The 18,876-nt window shown below is 53.4% G+C and overlaps 1 protein-coding gene across 2 annotated transcripts in view; it reads right to left on the bottom strand.

Annotated features, from left to right (window-relative positions):
- GPSM1 (G protein signaling modulator 1) overlaps positions 1-18,876 on the bottom strand; it is a 61,304-nt gene that overhangs the window by 2,952 nt on the left and 39,476 nt on the right. Inside the window, exons 11-12 of one of the 2 annotated variants that reach the window (XM_079324536.1) lie at positions 17,473-17,652; positions 1,239-1,398 (exon numbers count right to left, since the gene is read on the bottom strand). In XM_079324536.1, the coding sequence (XP_079180662.1) occupies positions 1,239-1,398; positions 17,473-17,652 (340 nt within the window). The remainder of the gene's footprint in view (positions 1-1,238; positions 1,399-17,472; positions 17,653-18,876) is intronic. The other variant, XM_079324537.1, reaches the window with a different exon arrangement.

The following is an 18,876-nucleotide window of genomic DNA, read 5'->3' as shown; positions in this document are numbered from 1 at the left end:
GCAGAAATACAAGAAAATCTCAGTGCTGACGCAGGGATGAGTTTCCTCCAATTCAGCTCACAAAGAATCCTCAAAAATAACATGTCCAAAAGGCTCAGAGCCCAAATGAGCCAAACAGAATGTGGGGCTGCTCGTGCATTCTTTATAAAGCTCTGCGTTTTCAACCCCGTCTCCTAAATTACACAGCTGTTACAGCCAAATGCACTCGTGTGGCAGAAATGCATCTCTTGACAAAGCAATGCTCATTTCCACCTTATTTTTAGATGATAAAAACCTTCTCACCTCACAGCCAACCTGCCTTCCTGCCACATCTTCTCTGCTTCAGACCCTGCCCCAACACATGCTCCTTGTGCTGCGCCCCTGGGAGCAGTGTCGGGGGTCTCCTCTCCTGTTTGCACTTCCTATTCATTTGGAAACTGATGTTGAACAAATCCATCAGGTTAAATAACTAAATATAATAACTAAATATCAGGTTTCAGCCCTTTGTGCTGGTGATTAAGCGTGTGAGGGTGATCCGTGCATTTTAGAGCTTCTCCCCAGCTCGGGTTAAACAAAGGCCCTGAACACTGAAAAAGCCACAAAACCCAAGTGCAAACACAGCCCTGCCTTTCCTGCCCTGTTTGTCAGGCGCCTTCCTCAATTTATCCCTGTCCTTCCTAGGGCTGAGCTGTTTGCCTGAGCAGCTTCCCACTGTTTATCCATCCTTCTGGCTCCTCTGTCCTCACAGAGCACCTATCACCACCACATCCAAGAACAGTACAAAATCCAGAAGTTTTTCCTCCACGGCAACGCAATTACAAAAACTGGCAATATTTTAACTTGCCTGAGAAAGCCCAACCTGTCCCAGACCTCAGGTTCTCACAAAGCTCCCTCAGCAATAACCATCATCTTCCTCCTGGAGGTACTGGAAGTGGCAAAAATCCTTGTGCCAACCTCCCTGTTCATAATCCAAGACCTAAAGACCCACACTGAAAAAACCCAAGCGCATTTCGCATTTCTCTCAGTAATTAACTCCCCAAACCTTAGCTCACATTCTCCAGCCTTTCCCTCAACAACCATTTACATAAGAATATTTTTTCCTTCTTTAAATAATGACAGAGATTGCCAAGGAGCTGCTCAAGTTCAGAGCGCTGAGGCTCGGGGAAAACATCACGGGATGCAGGGCAAACCACAGCACCGGGCACGCCGCAGGAGCAGCGCCAGTCACAGGAACGGGACGGGGGACGCGGGGTGCTCACATATCCGCTCTGCCAGGGCAGGGACCCGCGTGGCAGCTGCCTCGGCAGCCTCGGCTGGGCACTCCTCCAGCGGGCAGCGCTGATCATCCATCCGGCTGCTCTGGAACTTGCTCAACAGGTCAAAGAAGCATTCCTCGTCCGAAGGGGTCCGGTTGATTTTCTGCGAAGGGAGAGGAGAGTCAGAGTGGCAACGCTCCAAACAAGTTCCTGATTCCGATCCCTCGGGAATAGCCGTGCCCTGTCCTGGTCTGTTAAGGCTGCTGGTCGTGCCAAGCCCCCGGTCTGGAGCCTCCTTGGTGCCTCTGATCCCGAGCCCGGCGCACGGACCAGCCTCTGCAGCCGCTGTCACTGCAGAGGAACCTGGAGGCTGAATGGGAAAGAGAGGAAAGGAGACAGCGTTCACCTGGCACTGCTCCCGGGGGAGGCTCAGAGCAGGATGAGGGGAACCTGCAGCCGCCCCGTGCCCAGCCACGGCTCAGCCCGAGCTCAGCGTTTGTTTTTCCCACCAGCTAAATCCAACCTTTCCAGGTCACTGCCCCTCACACCCCAACACTTGCCTCGCTGCCCATCTCCTCAGCACAGCTCTTGCAGCAGAGTCACCAGCTGAAAATGCCACAAAATTACAGTTTTTCAGGACAACAATTCTTGCACAAGAGCCCCAAATGAGCACCTTGCACTGGACAGGAATATATTTAAGTTGTGCTGCAGGAGGCTCGCGTTGGAGGCAGCCTCTCCAAGTCACTTCCAGCAGGGAGAGGGGCTGTGTGGAGCAGACAGAGCAGCATGAACAACAGATCATTCCAGGGAGTCATTTGGAATGGGAGATAAAATTAGCTAGAGATAAGAGTGACATCTGCCAGGCTTGGGGATATTCCATACACACTGAGCTGGTCCCACCAGTTGCTGAAAAAAAAAAAAAAGCCACAACACAAAGCAACCAAAACCTCTTAGAACTGAGTCTGTCTGAGCTATTTTCTAGCAGAGACCAGTTGGGAAGGGGCACTGGGAACCTCCTGAGGGGCTGCACATTCTACCAGAGCACTGGAGAGGGCACAGCCAGACTCTCCAGCAGAACAAGGGATTCCCCTGGCTGCTGCTGAAGCAAAGTCCCTCTCCCAGCTCTGCTGGTGACCTCTTTGGGCAGCCTGGGAGCCCTCCCAGTCCCACCACACACAGCACCGCTCCCACCAGAGCTCTTCCCATGGCAGGGGCAGGCAAAGCCCTCCATGGGAGCTCTGCAGTGGGCAGAGACTTGTGCTGACAGGGTTAAAGCCACAAGTTGGATTGGGTAAATGAAGGAAAACAATTTTCCTGTATGCTAAGCGAAGCAGATGAGATGCACTCAGCTTCTATTTAGGGCAGCGTCAAAATTAGCAGCGGGCCAGAGAGGAACATTGGCAATGTGGGAGCTGATCAGGGAGGGGAAAAACCCCTCTCACCTGCCTGCCACGTGCTGATCCACTAATGGAGCCACAGCTCCAATGGACCCTCTGAACCACCAACAGCTGCACCTTGGAAATCAAAGCTGGCTCAGGCTTGAACTGAGAGTGAACTACATCTCTCACAGCTCTGCTATGTTGGGTTGTGTGACCCAAATTTCAGGGTAGAGGAGGAAACCAGTTCATTCATACCGAGCCTCCCTCCTGCTGTTCCACGACTGCATGGAGTAAATCAGAGCAGTCCTGGAGCCAGGGAGAAGCTCCAGCTCACAGGAGCAGCCTGGCAGTGCATGGCCAGAGCCCCCAGCTCAGAGCTCCCCCTGCACAGAGACCAGATCCCCCACAGCACATCCTGCAGAGACCCTGCAGGAGTTTGGGCTGTCAGGATCCTACTCAATGCACCTGGCAGACAAAAGGATGCTCTGAATCAGTAGGAAGAGCAGGCAGAGCATGGAGGAGTGGGACAGGGCTGGTTGTGTGCTGGGTACCCAGTGGCAGGAGGTGAATGCCATGGGCCATGTCAGTGCTGACAGGGCTGTGCCAGCCCGGGATGGCCCCAGGGCAGCACCTGCGGGCACCAGGCTCCCTCCAGCCAAACCCTGCCCCAGCCTGAACCTCTCTAATTAAAATGCCCAAATATGACAAGGCATGGAGTGCTGGGCTCCTTCCCTGCCAGGCTGCTCCCAGCCCCGAGGCAGGAGCTGTGAGGGCAGATGGAGGTGTGATCACACCCTGGGCTCTCCATCTGCTCCCGAGCCGTGCTCGCCCGGGGCCTGGCACGGCCAGGGGCAGGAGCCTTTCCAGGAGCCAGGGCATCCCCTCCTGGGGCTAGCACCAGCCCTGCCACAGCACAGACACACAGCCACGTCCCCAAATGGCTCCTGGGCACCAGCTTGGCTTTCCAGCCCCGAGAGCAATTCTCACCTCACAGCCAGTGTCCCTGTCTGGCCTCGTCCCCATCCTCTGCCTCCAGCACTGCAACTGCCCAAATTCTGCCAACTGTCACCTTCCTGTCACAGCCAGACACTGTCACAGAGAGTAAAACCAACCTCATCTGCCTGGGGCAGAGGGACCCAGGGGCTGCTGGCACTGTAGAGATCACCCCAGGGCAGATTTGGCTGCAAACACACTCGCCCTTGGCAGGGGCACAGAGACACTCCCACCTCTGCCCACACAGGGACAAGGACAAGTGTGGAGCCTCTGCTCCTGCTCCCTGACCTTGGGCAGGACAGGGGTGGCACCATGCCAAGCAGGTGAAGGTCCCACTCACGGGGGTCAGAGCTTTGCTCTCATTTTCTGAGAGGAGCGGGGAGCAGGACTCCCTCTCCTCAAACTGGAAAGCATCCAGGTTTTTGCACAGATTCCCTTGCTGGTGGAGGAACAGGCTGTTTAACCTGCCTGGGTGGATTCAGGATGTGTAAAACCACAGCTGAGGCGTTGGAAAGGCAGCAAAAAGCGGCTGCAGGGAGTGACAGGCACCTGCTCTGCCACTCTGTCCCCTCTCCCTGCAGGCTGGGACCACCAGCTCCTCGGGAACGCCAAGCCAGATCATTACACCTTGTGGAGAAGCACAAATCCCCCCATTTTCCTCTCTGACAAACTCTCACACCAAATAAAACCTGTCACAGTTTTGGGCTGAGAAGGTCCTGGGCTGCCCAGCTCTGTCCCAGAGGTGCAGGACATGGAGCAGCATCTCCTGTGGAAACCCCTCAGTCCGACCCCTCCAGATGTGCGAGTGAGGCAAAACAAAGCCAGAACTGACTCTGTGCCTCACCCCCCGGGCCATTTTCACTTGGATTCAGGAAAGCCATTAAACAAATGCAGAAAGCCTCATTGCAAGAACCAAACCACTTCCCAGCTCCCAACACCTGAAGCCACAGCCCACAGATTCCCTGCAGGGTTTCCACCTTGGACCCGCTGCCCACCCGGGACTCTGCAGAGAATCTTTCTGGGACACATTCCCACTGCCAAGCTCCATCCTGGCATCAGCACTCTGCCCCAATCTCTCTGTGGCACCTGAGCAACCCAGCCCCAGCTGTGCCCCCACTACACCAACAGCTGCTGCCAGAGATCCCTCAGCCCAACGCTCTGCTGGTGGCTTCTCCCACAGCTTCCTGCTGCCCCCACAGCAGCTCGGGATGCAGCTCTTCCCACAGCGCTGCTGAGCCCCACCAAAGCCTCTCAGATCCGCTCTGGACAGTGTCCCAGAGGTCCCCAAGCACCACAGCAGGTACTTCTGTGCTGGCCAAGTCATGGCACTTCCCTCAGCAACTCCATGGTCACCCAAACATGGGTGGAATGTCCTCTTCGAAAGGAGCTGCGCCCACCAAACCAAACCAAACCAAACCAAACCAAACCAAACCAAACCAAACCAAACCAAACCACAGACACCCAAGAGCCACCCAAAGGGCCAAACCTCGTCCCTCTGTCAGACCAGCTTCTCTCACAGCTGCTGTCCCCAGGGCAGTGACTTGCCTTTGGTTCCCCTCCTCTCCTCCAGGCTCAGTTTCTTATAGACCTGACCCAATGCAGGATGGAACCATCAGGCTCAAGGGCTCACTCTGGCTTTGTCCAGTCCTCCCAGGGGTGGATGGACCCTGGTGGGTCTGGTACAGCAGATCCAGCTCAGGAGCTGCAGCCTGGAGGTGTTTGGTGAGTGCCCAGGTGAGGGAAGAGGAGGGCAGTGGGTTCAGGGGTAACACAGCAGTTCTCTCCCTCAGAGCGCGCTGCCTGATTCCACCTGATTTCAGGAAGGACACAACCTGGAGATGAAGTGACCTGACCACATCCCACAGTAACAGAGCTGGGACAGGACCAGCAATCAGTCCCCAGGACCAAGTTCTCCCCTGTGGACAGTCCTTGGAAATCCATGCCCTTGCCCAAGCAGGTGCTTTCCTGCCCCAGGCCTGGCACTTCTCCATCCCCACACATCTGTGCCCATGTGCTCTGCCCCATCTGCCTCTCCCCAGTGAACCAGACAGGTCACTACTCCTTACCTCTGCTCTTTCCAAGGCAGCCAACCTCAAAATCCCCAGGCAGGAGCAGAGCTGGTGCTGCTGGTGACCACCAGTGCCAGGAGCAGCTCATCCAGGGCTGTCTGTCAGTCCCCTGCACGCAGCTTTTCTTTATTCTGCACCACCCCACACCTCACCCCGGAGAACTCACCGTGGGGGCTGCACCTCTGGCACGGCCACAACCTCAAACCCCAAAAACATCAGGCACTGAACTTCCCAACCTCACCTGGAGAAAGGCACCGAGGGGGAGGTTTGCAGAGAGACAAGCGGGGGCTGGAGGAGGGGAGTGGAAGGAAATCCCTGGCTGAAATCCACAGCCTGTTTTACTGGAGAACGGTCCCTGTCCCCAGCCACCTGCACTCCTGCTCAGCTCCAGAGGCAGCAGAGCCGTAAAACCCGCCCGCCCTTTGCTCAGGACACCGCTCCCGTCCTGTGCCAATCCCCGGGCAGCGCTGCACCGCTCCCCCCGAAGGCAGGGCTGGTGACAGACACCCCGTGTCCCCCTCCGGCCCCGCCGCCCACCCTCTGCCGAGAGACAGCGCACCCGAGCACTGAGCACCGCTGCAGCTGCAACAACATTAACCACAAAAACTTCCCACCGGAGCTACCTGAAAACTTTAAACCCCCGAGCACACACGGCACATCCCGGCCTGAGCGAATCCTCCGTGTCTCCGTATCCTGCTGCTCCTCCCGATGCAGCCTCACTCCAAAGAAAGAAGGAAACACAGCCCGAGTTTCCTCACTGACCTCAGCTCCTCCCGGGGCTCCGGCTCTCACCCATCCGCGGGCAGCAGCGCTGGGTGCTCCCGCTGCCCGGCTCCTCTCGGGATCCTCTCCCAGCCCTCTCCCGGGATTGATTTGCGCCGAGCGATGCGAGGAACGTGTGTGTCGCCGGCTGCAGTGACCCGCTGGGTGCGAGCCGAGGTTTAAAGCGACAGCCCCGCTGCCACCTCCTCCCGCAGCCCTGGCACGGTGCGCGGAGCGCTCCGGGGAGCGCTGCTCTCTCCCTCGCCTCGCTGCCACGATCCTCCCGTTATTAGATGATGCTCTTAAACACACAGTGCAGCTACGTGAATATTTAGCTTTCCTTCCACCTCCTCACCTCCCACCCGCCACACTCACTTCACCTTAAAAATAGATCGGGATCGATTCTCCCAAACTACATCTGCAAACACGCTCGGCTCCGCAGGCACAGGCAGCTCCGTGCACACACAGACACACTCTGATCGTTTGGATTTAAAGCATCGAAATACTGAAGGACCATTTTTAGCTCCTGATAGTCCTCCTGCTCCTCGTATTATTAGATACGTGTGGTTTTTTTTGTCTTATTGCAAGAGCCGAGGCTGCTCAGCCATAAGCATCTCTTGATTTAAATGTAACACTGCTCGACAGAGGGAAATTTCTAATTGCAACAGGGTTTTAAAGAGGGAAAGATGGAAATGCCACGCAGCAGCCAAAGAGCTGCTCTTACCTCATGTTTGTGAAATGGGAATTACTGACAGTGAAATGGGGCACTGGGAAGAAAATCTCTTTTTTCCAAAGGGGCAGACTGGAGACAGAGCCCCACTGGCACCCCCGGCTCTGTGTCCACACTTGTCCTTCATTCTCATTTTTCACTGCAAAAGTAGGAAACCCCTTTAACCCGAACAAAATAAAAATATGCAGCTTTGGGGAACTGCCTATGCTATTCCACACCAGTAAATTCATTTCCAGGAGTCAAACAAACAGTAATCTCCAGAGAAAGATGGAAACTGTGTGGGACCTGAGATCAGGACTCCAGGCTCGGTACCTGGCCCTGACTGAAGAGGAGAGGAAGGGCTGAGGGAGGGCAGGGCACAGGCACAGCTCCTGTGAGCCCCATTCCCACTGGGGCTAGAGAGGGGCAGCAGGGGAATGAACCAGGACAGGAACTCTGCCCCTGATCTGAAGAGCTGAGCTTTCTTTGGAGAGCTCAGAGAGGGGGAATCTGCAGCTGCTATAGGGGGAAATGCAGAAAATCTGTATAACAGAGGGGCAGAGCCCACACACAGGAGGTCGGCGCTTGGAACAACATGAGGAAATGACATTTTCCTTCTGAGTTTAGGATGCAGCAAAGAAGAATGAGTGAGACATCTGTGATCTGCAGAGACACCACCTACAACAGGCAGGAGCTGAGGGAGCTGAGGTGCCCTGGGCACACGTGTGCCCTGCACTGTGCTGTGCCCAGCCCCTGGCACAGCCCATCCACACCCTGCCCAGGCCCAGGACGTGCACACGCTTCCCTTGGAGCATGAAATTATCACCCTCACTTGGACTGTTTTCAAAGATTTTTCTCCCTTTAAACAACTCGCCCACTCATCCCTATAAACGCTGGTGCTAAAAGCTGGTTCTGTTGTTAAGATTTCAAATAACTCGGGTTTTATTGTTCCAAACAAAATCAAAATAACTCACCCACGCTCCCTCCTTCTGAAATACAGTAAGTGCTGACCTGTTGGGACCGTGCCCTGCTGCCACACTCTGCTCCAGCTCTGGCCTGTGGCTCAGCAGCAGGTGACAATATCAGTTCTGATTGCATTTGGAGGGAGCCTGGGGCTGTCTGCCTGAAGTGTTACTGACACCTCTGCTGTGCTGATGTCTGGAAGTCACTGTGACCAGATTGGGCCACTGTGTGCCACAATCACATTAATATGGGATTTACACTCTTTCCTCAGCTATGCAACAACCTGTGCTGAAATCAGGGGTCAGTCCAACCCTCACTGCTGAGACCAGTGGGAATTACTCCTGGTTTCTCTTCTGAGTATTCAAACTGTCCTCTCCAGTTAATGTAGCAACTTTTCCAGATGGATTTTGACAGATTTACCATGCCAGGTAAATTTTACCATGCTGGGTTTCTCTGGCACTATTTAACAAAAACACGCCAGGATTTAGTACCTGGAGCTTTTTTTTTTCTAACCAAGGACACAGGGTAGAAACATTCTCACCCCAGTCAGTCTCTGGAGAAGGTGAGTAGCTACAGAGGTCAGTCTGGTCCATTAAAAACCTGGGGCATCCCTTAAACACCAAAACTGGGAGTGAACTTGAACTACTGCTTGGAACAACTCAGGCTGGAGGTGGATGACAACAAGCAGTAAGTTTTTGGGGTGTAGCTCTCACCAGGGCTGTGGTACCTGGCTGTGCACAACACACACCCAAGCAGCAAAACACAGGGTTTTGTCTACAGCTCACTGCAGAGATTGATTCTGCACTTGGAGAGGAGTGGAACCAGGACCTTGCTCAGCCCTGGAGACTCAGCTGAGCAGCACTAATTTGCTAAACTGAAATAACTCAGTTGCTTGAAAGGGTATAACCCATATTCCTGATTAATTAGCACAAGGTTAATATATAGAGCACTTTCTCTACCCACCTCCCCACTCCAAGCCCCACGGAGCAGGGCAGGTGAGCTCCTCTCTGGTGATGGAGACAATCCAGTGCTCCAGCTGCAGAGATGCTCTGCTCCCCCATCCCCTGCACCTCACAATGGAACCTCCTGACAGTTTGCTTTGAAAATGCTTTGCAAAAAAAAGCCTGCTCGTCTCTGGATTGCCAAAATTGTGCTGCTTTCCTGAATCAGACTTTTATTTAGACACCTACTTGCTCTGAGCACAGCGAGGTTTGAAGAAGGAGCTGAGCAGCTGCAGCACCTTCCTCAGGGGTGCTGGGGATGGGGGAAGTTGGTGGTGGAGCTGTGCACACCCATCCACATCAGCACCCATAACACATCCAGCCTGCACATAAACACCCCTCGCTCAGCACACGCCCAGATCTCAATTATTATTTACTCCCAGCCAGGAGTGCCTGAAGGCTGCGTTGGAGATCAAGGCTTTGTTGTGCAAGGCACCCCACAAAACACGAAATCCTGGCCCTGCTGGGGCAGGGAGGGCTCCTGGGGATGGTCCCTGTGGCTTTGCCACTGCAGCCGTGGTCTGACCTGCTCAGGAGAGTTGAAACAGGCAAGACAAAAATCACATGCAAAGGCAGGAGCAGCTTCTCCTATCAGCCAGAAGCATCTCCTGCTCTGGGTACTGCAAAGGGCAGGATGAAACTACACCCTGCTTGGGGTTTGTTCCACATGACAGTGCCCAGAGAACACTGGGATTCCAATGGCTTTAGATACAGGCAAAAAATCCTCCTGGGACTCTCCTGCAGGTGCCAGGGGAGTGGCACCTCCTGCACCCAGTGCCTGGCTCTGCTGCCTCTCCAGAATCAACTGCTGTTCCATGAGCACTGCAGGGAGCTGCAGCTTCCCCTGGGGAACAAACAGCACGATCCACGATGGAAATTTGGATCCATGGGATGGTTTGGGGCTCTGCTCTAATTGCCCATCTCCCCAGGAGAACTCTCCAGCCCTCCCTGCACCCAGAGCACTTCACTGGGCTCAGCTCTGCCAGGGCTCTGGGGCCACACAGGGAACAGGAACCAGCCAGGGGCTCTGAAAAATCATTATTTGCACTTTTTAGATTAATTGGTGTTAACTGCCTAGGGAGCCTTAAAAATAGCACTGCTAATGGGAAAGGTGGATGCTGAAGGTGAGGTGTGAGCAGAGGCCACATTAACCTGACTCAGGCTGTGCCCAGCCTGCAGCCAGTGCCAAAACCAGGGACACCCTCTGACCAGGGACACCCTCTGACCAGGGACACCTTCTGTCCAGCTGGGAATTGCTGCCTGCACCTCTAATCTTACCCCCTCCTCAGCTGCCTTCACACTCATCTGGGGACAGGGGGAACCTTCCTGCTGCCACAGCAGATTTTATCAGGAGAGCTCCAAGAAACAACCCTCAAACCTTCCTGGGATTTATGGATTCCCATCCTTCTCCTGCAGCCTTGGAGGACCCTCAGTTTCCTGCACCCTAAGTACAGAGCTCAGAGAGACCCAAGGCAACTCTAAATCCAGAAGAGGATGGGACCTGTCCCTGAGGAGGTCAGTGCTGTCACTGCCTCCTGGAACCCTCCTCCCTGAGCACAAACTCCCCAAAGCTGGGCTATAACAGACAAACCCCAAACCTGCCCCAAGGCTGTGCTGTGTTTGTGCCCTCTGGGGGAGCCTCCAGCTGAAAACAGCCACAATCAGAGATAAAGCTCAGACAGAGCTGGTCTGGTTATACAGCTCTGGCCTTCAGTGAAACCCAGAAAACATATCAGCATGCATTTCCTGGATTTAAATATAATTTACATAAAGGGAAACACAAGTTATTGGTACTGAAAGGATTCCCTGGGTGGCCCCAGCAGCACAGACCATGATCCCCCCCAGCACAGGGGCCTGCTGGATCCATCCAAGCCACAGCTGGGAGTTCAGGGATGGTTGTGCAAGAAAATCAAACACAGCCCCGAGCCACCAGAGACCCCTTGTCATCTGGTGTCACCTCAGCTCTAGGGATTTAAGCCCAGTCAGGCTGATTTACATCCAAAGAGAACCTGAGCTATGATATTTTTTAAGCTCTTCTGCCATGTTAAGTTTAATAAATACCAGAGGCCAGAACTGTGAAGGCACAAAGTGCCCCAGGCATGGCAGAGACCCGAGAAAGGAATGAGAAGTTCCAGATTTTGAGAGGAATCAAACATTTGGAGGTTTATCACTCTGGGTTTGGCTTCAATTCATCCTTTTTTTTTCCCAGTGCTGTTCTCTTTAAAGTGACAGTTTCTAGGAAATGGTGAGTGTAACATCTCTTCTACTGTCTCATCCCACTTGATGGCTGACAGTTTGCTGGGAGAAAAGGTTGTGCAAGGAGGAGAGCAGACCTCAATTATGGCTTCAAAGTGCCAATAACTGCAAACTCAGTTACAATGAGTCAAGGGGAGAAGAATGGATTTGGGGAGCTTGGTTTGTCACCTCCAGCCTGGGTCACTGACCTTCAGACCTCCACCACGAGTCTGCTGGGTGACCTTGGACAACCAGCTCAGTTTTTACCTCCCTCCTAGAGCAGATTTCTCTAGTAAGACTCTTTTTTTTTTTTTTTTTACAGTGTCCTAGCTCCAGAGCTGACCTCCACACACAGCCAGTTAAGGATGGGAAATTAAGTTCCTAATCCTCAACCTGAGGGAGCAGAGAAACACCCAGACCCTGGGTGTCCTTGGTGTCACCCCTGCAGATGGCACAGCCCAGGGTTCCTTCCCCTGTGTGTGGCTGATGCACAGGCACAGGCTTGTACAAATCCTGCCTCCCTTCTCCCCTGCACACATCTCAGCTCTGATCCACAGCCTGGGAACAGGGAAAACACAGCAAGAGGGTGTGCAAGCAACAGAAATATCCCCAAAACAGGGAAACCAGGGACACTGATCCCTGCAGCCCATACAGACCCTGCCCTGCCAACACCAGCCCTGTCCCTGGGAGCACATGGAAGTTTCCTGCCTTCTCAGGAAGGGTCATTCCCAAATTCAATCCCTTGGATCTGCTCCTCAGGCAGGGTCATTCCCAAGTTCAGTCCCCCAGGCAGGACACTCGCCTGCAGCAGAGCCAGCTCTGCCCTGCCTCCCTCTCCCTCACACAGGCTCATTGGATAATTACAGAGAAAACCAAGGCAAATCCCAATTTTAATGCCATTATAAAACAGAGAGGGGGAATTCATTACCTGGCAGCTGTTAATATTCAAGGAAGAAACTGATAATTTGCCTCTGAGGCAACGAATGCAGCAGAGGCAGCACAAGACAGAAAATGCTGCTGCCTCCCCCCACCCCTGTGCTGCCACTTTTTGCACAGGTTTTCTATCCCCACGTTTATTTCCCTGCCTCCCATGACCAAAGTCCCACTGAAGAATTACTGTCAGAAATCCTGAGAGCCTCAGCTCTGGCTCTGCTGCACCTCCAGATTTGGGAGAGCAGTTCTTACACCTCTCCTGGCTTGTGCAGCATCTGTGCAAGGAGCCCACCTGAGCCAGAGAACAGGAGAAAAGGACCCTACAGCTCAACAAAGAGACTCAGAGAGAAATGACTCTGAGAAGACATCCCTGACTGCTTCTCCCACCAGCCCAAACCCCTGGAAGAGCCTCCCCATACCTGTCAGGCTCCAGCTCTCCAGGTTTTCCTGCCTCCAGCCAGGAACCAGCACAGCCTCCCTGCCCCGAGCACTTGGGAAGGTCCCAGCAGCTGAGCAGGAAAATAAAGCACTCCAAGAACAAGCCACAGCTCCCCAGTGTTTACCTGCTCACTTCCAAGAGGACTGACACCACCACAGCAGCCTCCAGGTGTCATAGGAACAGTCTTAAATTTAGCAGCAGCTGCCTTTCCTCTCTCCCTGGCTCTCAGAGCACGTTTACAGCAGTCAGACCAGCACTAATGGTATAATTACACCTGCAGCTGGAGGCTGTGGGGTGAAGGAGGGTGTGCTGTGCACTGCCCCTGTGCTGTGGGATTCACACACCAGGGAGATGAAGCAGGGACCAGCCTGATGTTCAAACAGAGGGAAGGTGCCCAGAACCACAGAACAGCAAAAGCTGCCTGGTGTAAACCCCATGTTCCAGCTCCAGAGGGAATTGGGGAAGTATCAATCTCCCAAACAAGACAAGGAAACCAGGAAAATGATGCTGTGGGACCCTCAGGGCTGACACCTCCCTGCAGCCCAGCATCCACCCAGCCCATTCTGCAGTTCCCAGAGCAGGCACAGGGGATGGATGGGGACACCTGGCAGCCCAGAGCTGCCAGGACAGCCAGGATTGAGCAGGGACAGGCAGGATCCTCCAGATCTCCCCCTGCCACCACCCCCAGGGCTGACCCTCAGAGCACCCTCAACCCAACAACCCCAATAAATCCTGAGACAGAAAACCATCACAAGAACTCTGGCAACTGCCTCTGGGATGGGAATGTGTGACCTACAAAAAAATTCCTTTCTTTTATGGCTGCTCCTGACTGTAATCATAAAAAAGTCCTTATAAAAACATTTGTCCTAGGGAATGTTTGGCCAGTGCTTGAAAATCATTCAGTGCACATCAGCAAGCCATCCCTGCAAGCTGTCACTGCAATCCAACACAGCTCCTCTTGCCCTTGACTATAAATGGGCTGGGCTGAGGACAGGGTGGGGGACAGGTCTGGAGAGTGAGGAATCACTGCCTGGGAAGGGGAGAGTGCAGAGGATCAGCACCATTTCCATTTCAGAGCACACATCCACACAGGGCTGGGTTGATCCTCACCTTGCTCCAGCTGCTGGACCTCGACACAATAAAGTGTTTCAGCCCTTGAACTCTGGTTATGCTCAGTCCCAAAGGCTTCTGACCTCAAACACAGGCCCAGAATTAGGGCAGGGCCCCAGGAAGGATTTTCCAGAATACACAGCCCCTTCCTTGCATGGGCCCTCTCCTTTTTGCACAGAGCAGGGCGAGGGACACAATCTCTGATATTTCTGAAGTGTTAGAAAATCCATCCTTCCAGTAACCTTCTAACAACCCCCTAAAACACATCTGCTACCAAGTCAAAGCCAAGCTGGAGCATTCTGACCTTCACCACAGAGGAGAGAGGGGTTAAATCATGAGCAAGCCTTTGATGTTCTGCAAGTTTCATGTAGTACAAAACCTCTGCTTTGATGTTCTTTTTAAAAGAGAGGAAACTCAGAAGGTGTGCACTGCACGAGTCCCAGGGGGGGATTTGGAGGGACTGGGATCTGGCTGCCCACAGCTGCAGGCACAGGGACAGAGTTTTAATGCTGCCACTTCTGCTCAGGGCTCTGTGCAACAGAGCAAAAACGTGACCCAAAGCACCTCACCCTCATCAGCTTCTCCCAGACCAAACCCTCCTCTGCTGTGCAGAGCCAGCACTCACAGCTCCCCCAGGAGCTGCACACCTAGGCTCACAGGTGAACAGAACCCTGTCCCTGCTCACCCCCAAACCCTGCCAGGGCTGCTCCTCCTCCTCTGAGCCACCCCAGCCATGGCTGGGACATTCCTGGGAAAGGGAGGAATCCCCAGTGTGGCCCAGCAGGGTCAGGAGCCTCCTGCATGAGCAGCACACTCAGCAGCAGCCTCTTGCACAGCTCTGAGCTGGGGCACTGCCAGGCTCTCCTACCTTCCTCAGCACCTGGGCCATGGCTTGTCCCATCCAGGCCAGCATCCCCACGGCTTCTCCTCCTCTCAGGGCTGCACAGAGCTGCCAGGAGGGACAGGCTGCTCTCCATCCCCTGCTCACTCCACTCTGCCCTGCCTCCCCTCCTCCCATGGGGAGTTTCCCAGCAGCTCACTAATTAGCAGCATCATCACCAATGCTAATAACAACCACCACGGGCTCCTGCCATCCCAAGCTCAAACAACTTTACAGCCATCATCACGCCTCTGTAAGCTCCCCGGGGGAGGCAGGAGAGCAGCATTACCCCATCACACCACGGGGAAGAGGGAGGCAAACAACAGGCAGGGGCTGGGTGGTGAATCCAGGAGCTCTGAGTCAGGCACATCACCCCCAGGAGCTCCCCATCCTCATCTCCCCAGCTGCAGGAACACTCGGGGATGGAGCTCAGGGCTGTGCTGACAGCAGGGCTTATCCACAGGTCACATCACATCACCTGGGAGGAGTTTTTTCCCTGCTCACAGTCTGGGTTTTCCTCTGCAGGGACAGCAGGGATTGTGGCACCTCAGATCAACCTTTAGAGATCACCTCTAATTAAGGACTCAATGGATTAAAGAGCATTTTTTCTTTTTTCCTTGCAAAATGAGGAATCTGGGGGAGTTGTTGTCTGAACAGCCTGACCAGGTAAAGCTTCTCTCCCACTTGGGTGGGGTTTGCTCCCTTGGATTACAAAGGCTCCCATGGATGGAATTGCAGCTTTTCAGCTCCCCCAGGACAGCAGAACACAGTGGGGCTGCTTTGCTCATGGCAAAACCCACAGGACAACACTGACTTTAAACACTCTGAGGTCTGACTGTGCTGCAGAGTCAGCCTGGGAGCACCAGCACAGCAAACTACCCTGAAGTGACCCCACCGTGCCCCCAGAGCCCTCTGGCCTCTCCCCAAACCCCACCAGCCCTGCCAAGGGGTCACCAGGGCTTGGCAAAGCCCCACTGAGCCTTTTTTTCAAACCCAGCCCATGGATCCACAGCTACACTCCTAAGGAATGCTTCTCCCAGCTCTTGATGCAGCGTGGCTTTTGTTTGGTCTCTGGCTGAATGTCTGAGTTAAAAATACAAGGCTATTTCTGGCAGGAGTGGTTTTTCTCTGTCTTTGTATTGCCTTGTGTGCCCCCATGCTGCTGTCTCCTCTCTGGCTCAGATGAGCTTTGTTTTCCCTCTCAATGATCATGTTTGCACCGGTGAGCTGCAGGAAATGTTTTTCCCAGCAGACTATTTCCACAAGCACAGTTGGGAATGAAGAATGAGCTCAGAGAAGTCTAAAATAAATAAAAAAAACCCCCTCAGTTGGTGTAAAAATTCAGTCTCCAGTGGTCAGAGAACTGAAAATCAGAAATGTCTGTGGTAAAAAAGGGATGTGTCCACACAGTCATGCACACAGGTACAGCAGGATATGTTCTCCCCATGATCCACAGATAAGGAACAAAGGACTCAGAGTCAGAAACACCTTCAAGCATCCCCCCAGCACAGTCAGGCTTCATCCCAAGCTCTGCAGCTCTGACTCTTTCTTAGCCAGCATGAAAAAAATCTCATTTCACTTTTTCTTAAATGCCAAGGAACAAAAAAAACCCAAAAACAACCAAACAAAAAAAACCCAGGCCTATCTTTTCTGGCTTGGATTTATTCCATCTGGAATCTCTGCATGATCACAGAACTGTGATAGTGTGTTAGAGACTCTGTGTAAAGCAAAATCCTAAACACTTCCAAGCACCCATGAGATCATTGATCGTTCCTGTTCCGCTTCGTCTCTCCTGGCAACAAGCTGAGATTTGGGGTTTTCTCACTTGAGATCACCGAGTTCAAACACCTCCAAGCCCCCTCCCACAGCCCAGAAATGTGCCATCACTGTGGGTGTGAGCCCTGTGTTCCAGGGCTGGGAACAAACCCAGCCCAGCTGCAGGAAAGCTCCCCAGTATTTGTGTTTGCCATGTGTCACAACAAACATCAACACAAGAGGAAGGGAACGGCCCCAAACCAGCAGAGCTGTCAAAAAACAGCAGAAAGGCACCTGGGGAGCTTCCCAGGACATGGATCCTCAGCATCCCTCAGGGAGCCAAGCACAGACTGATCAGAGCTCCCCACACAGGACCAGGAACCTGGAAATCACCAGGAAATCAGGAAATGAGCTCCAGTTGTGCTGCTTCCAAAGAAAAGCTCCTGGATGATGATTTCTACCATCTCTGATGAATTCTAAGAGAGCACTCTGCACACTGACCATCAGTGTGATCACAGCATGAGGCAGAACATCTACAGTCCCACATTTGGCAAAGGCAACCAGCACTTTTGGTCACTCACCAAAGACTTGGGAGAGGCTCTGGCTTTTCAAGGCACCAATCCCACTCCTCATGAACCCCAGGAGCTGATCAATTCAAGCTCCACCAAGCACCCAAACTGCTGGGCTTTTCTAGAATTCAAATCTTGATAATCCTAAACTGTGTTAAGTTCAGCTCTAGACTCATCAAGAGGTTAAAAATGTCACCACTGAGAGCCAATCCCTCACAGACCAGCCTGTGATGGAGACTGGTACCACTGCTCTGCTAAAAGGACACTGATGCTGAGGCTCAAAAAGGCAAAAAGGATTTGCCAACAAACACAGCACAGCTACAGAATCTGTTTTCCAGCCAGAAATCCCCACTGCCACCCCCACACCCAGCTGGAAACGAGGTAAAAACAAACATGAGAAACTCCCAGATCAGCACTGGAGATTAAAACCATCTTCCTACCGACTGTGGCACCTGGACTTGGACTTCCCCAGCATCCAGAGGGGATGCACCTGATCCCTGGGGTCTCCTCTCTGAGCTGCACTGGTGCTCCCTGTGCTTCTTTGTTCTTGCAGGTAATGACAAGAACTCTTTTCCTGAGATCTTCAGCTCTCCCACGTGGTGGCTGTCCCCATTCTGGTCCTGGGGAAAGCAAGAAAAGGTCACTGCAGCAATTGCCTGGCTCAGGTTTTCATGTGCACAGCTCAGTGCTCCCACAGACACAGAAATGCAGGATTGTAACCCCAGTGTGGGGAAATGGAGGGGACAGAGATCCCAAACAGCAACAGTGAGGACAAGAGGAGATTCATTGCCATGTGGATGGCACCAGCACAGCCAGGCCAGTGTCCACATGTTAAAAAGCAGCCAAGTGAATATCAATGACAAACAGAAAGTGCCTTGTTGGAGGCCTCACAGTGCTCAGTGCATGACAACAGGAGAGGTGACTCAATCACAGCACCTTCAGGGTGAAGGCATCATGTGAGAAAGAGAGTTGAGTCTGGAACAAAAAGGAATAAACAAGAGGGAGATAAAACCAGAGGAGATCAAATGAAGGAGTGAGAGACACCCTGGGGAGAGCAGGGTGAGCAGGGTTCCTGTGCTGGAGCTTCAGGAGCAAGGTGGGAATTCCCTGTGCCCCAACACACAGCCCTGCAGGAGCTGCTGAAGTGTGGTAACAGGGGAGTTCTGCTGGCTTGGAGGCAGAGGAGAAAGAAAAGGCATTTCTGGCAGAGACAGCACTGAGAGGATGCTGGAGAGTCACAGTTCATGGGTTTATTCCTCACTCCCAGCACAGCACAAAGCACAGGAGGCTCTCCCAGGGCTGTGACCATCCTGTGAGTGGGACAGAGCAGAGGAATTGCACCCAGAACTCACCCCCTGCCAAGGACACTGCAGGGGGACAGCAGTGCTCACACCTGACCCCACAGCTCCTGCCTGCTCCACCCTCCCCATGGAACCCCCAAATCCATAACCCTGAGCTAGGAGTGGTGTGCAGCTCTGACAGCACAGAGCAAACCAGCAGCAGGAACAGCAAGTCCCACATCAGCCAAGCCTGGGCAGCCCTGGGGCTGTGCTGCTCTGATGAGGACAGAGCCAATGTCCCCTGACCTTGGGCACTGCTGTCCCTCCATGAGATGGAGTCACGTTGGTGAGAGCAGCAGGAGCCAGAACAGCCAGGGGCCACTGGGAGAATTGATAAAAATGCATCAGGACATTTGGAATTTATTTTCCAAAGAGAGTTAATTCAGGGAGGAGCTTTTGCCTGGCCTTCCCAGTGTTTACTGGGATTTTTTAGTGGTTTCTCAAGCCTGAGGTTTTTTCCCACTGACCCTGTGCACCCACCTGCAGCTTGGGTGAGCTTTTTTC

Source organism: Erithacus rubecula, assembly GCF_903797595.1.
Source record: "Erithacus rubecula genome assembly, chromosome: 21".
NCBI lineage: Eukaryota > Metazoa > Chordata > Aves > Passeriformes > Muscicapidae > Erithacus > Erithacus rubecula.
This window is presented reverse-complemented; position numbering and strand designations above follow the sequence as displayed.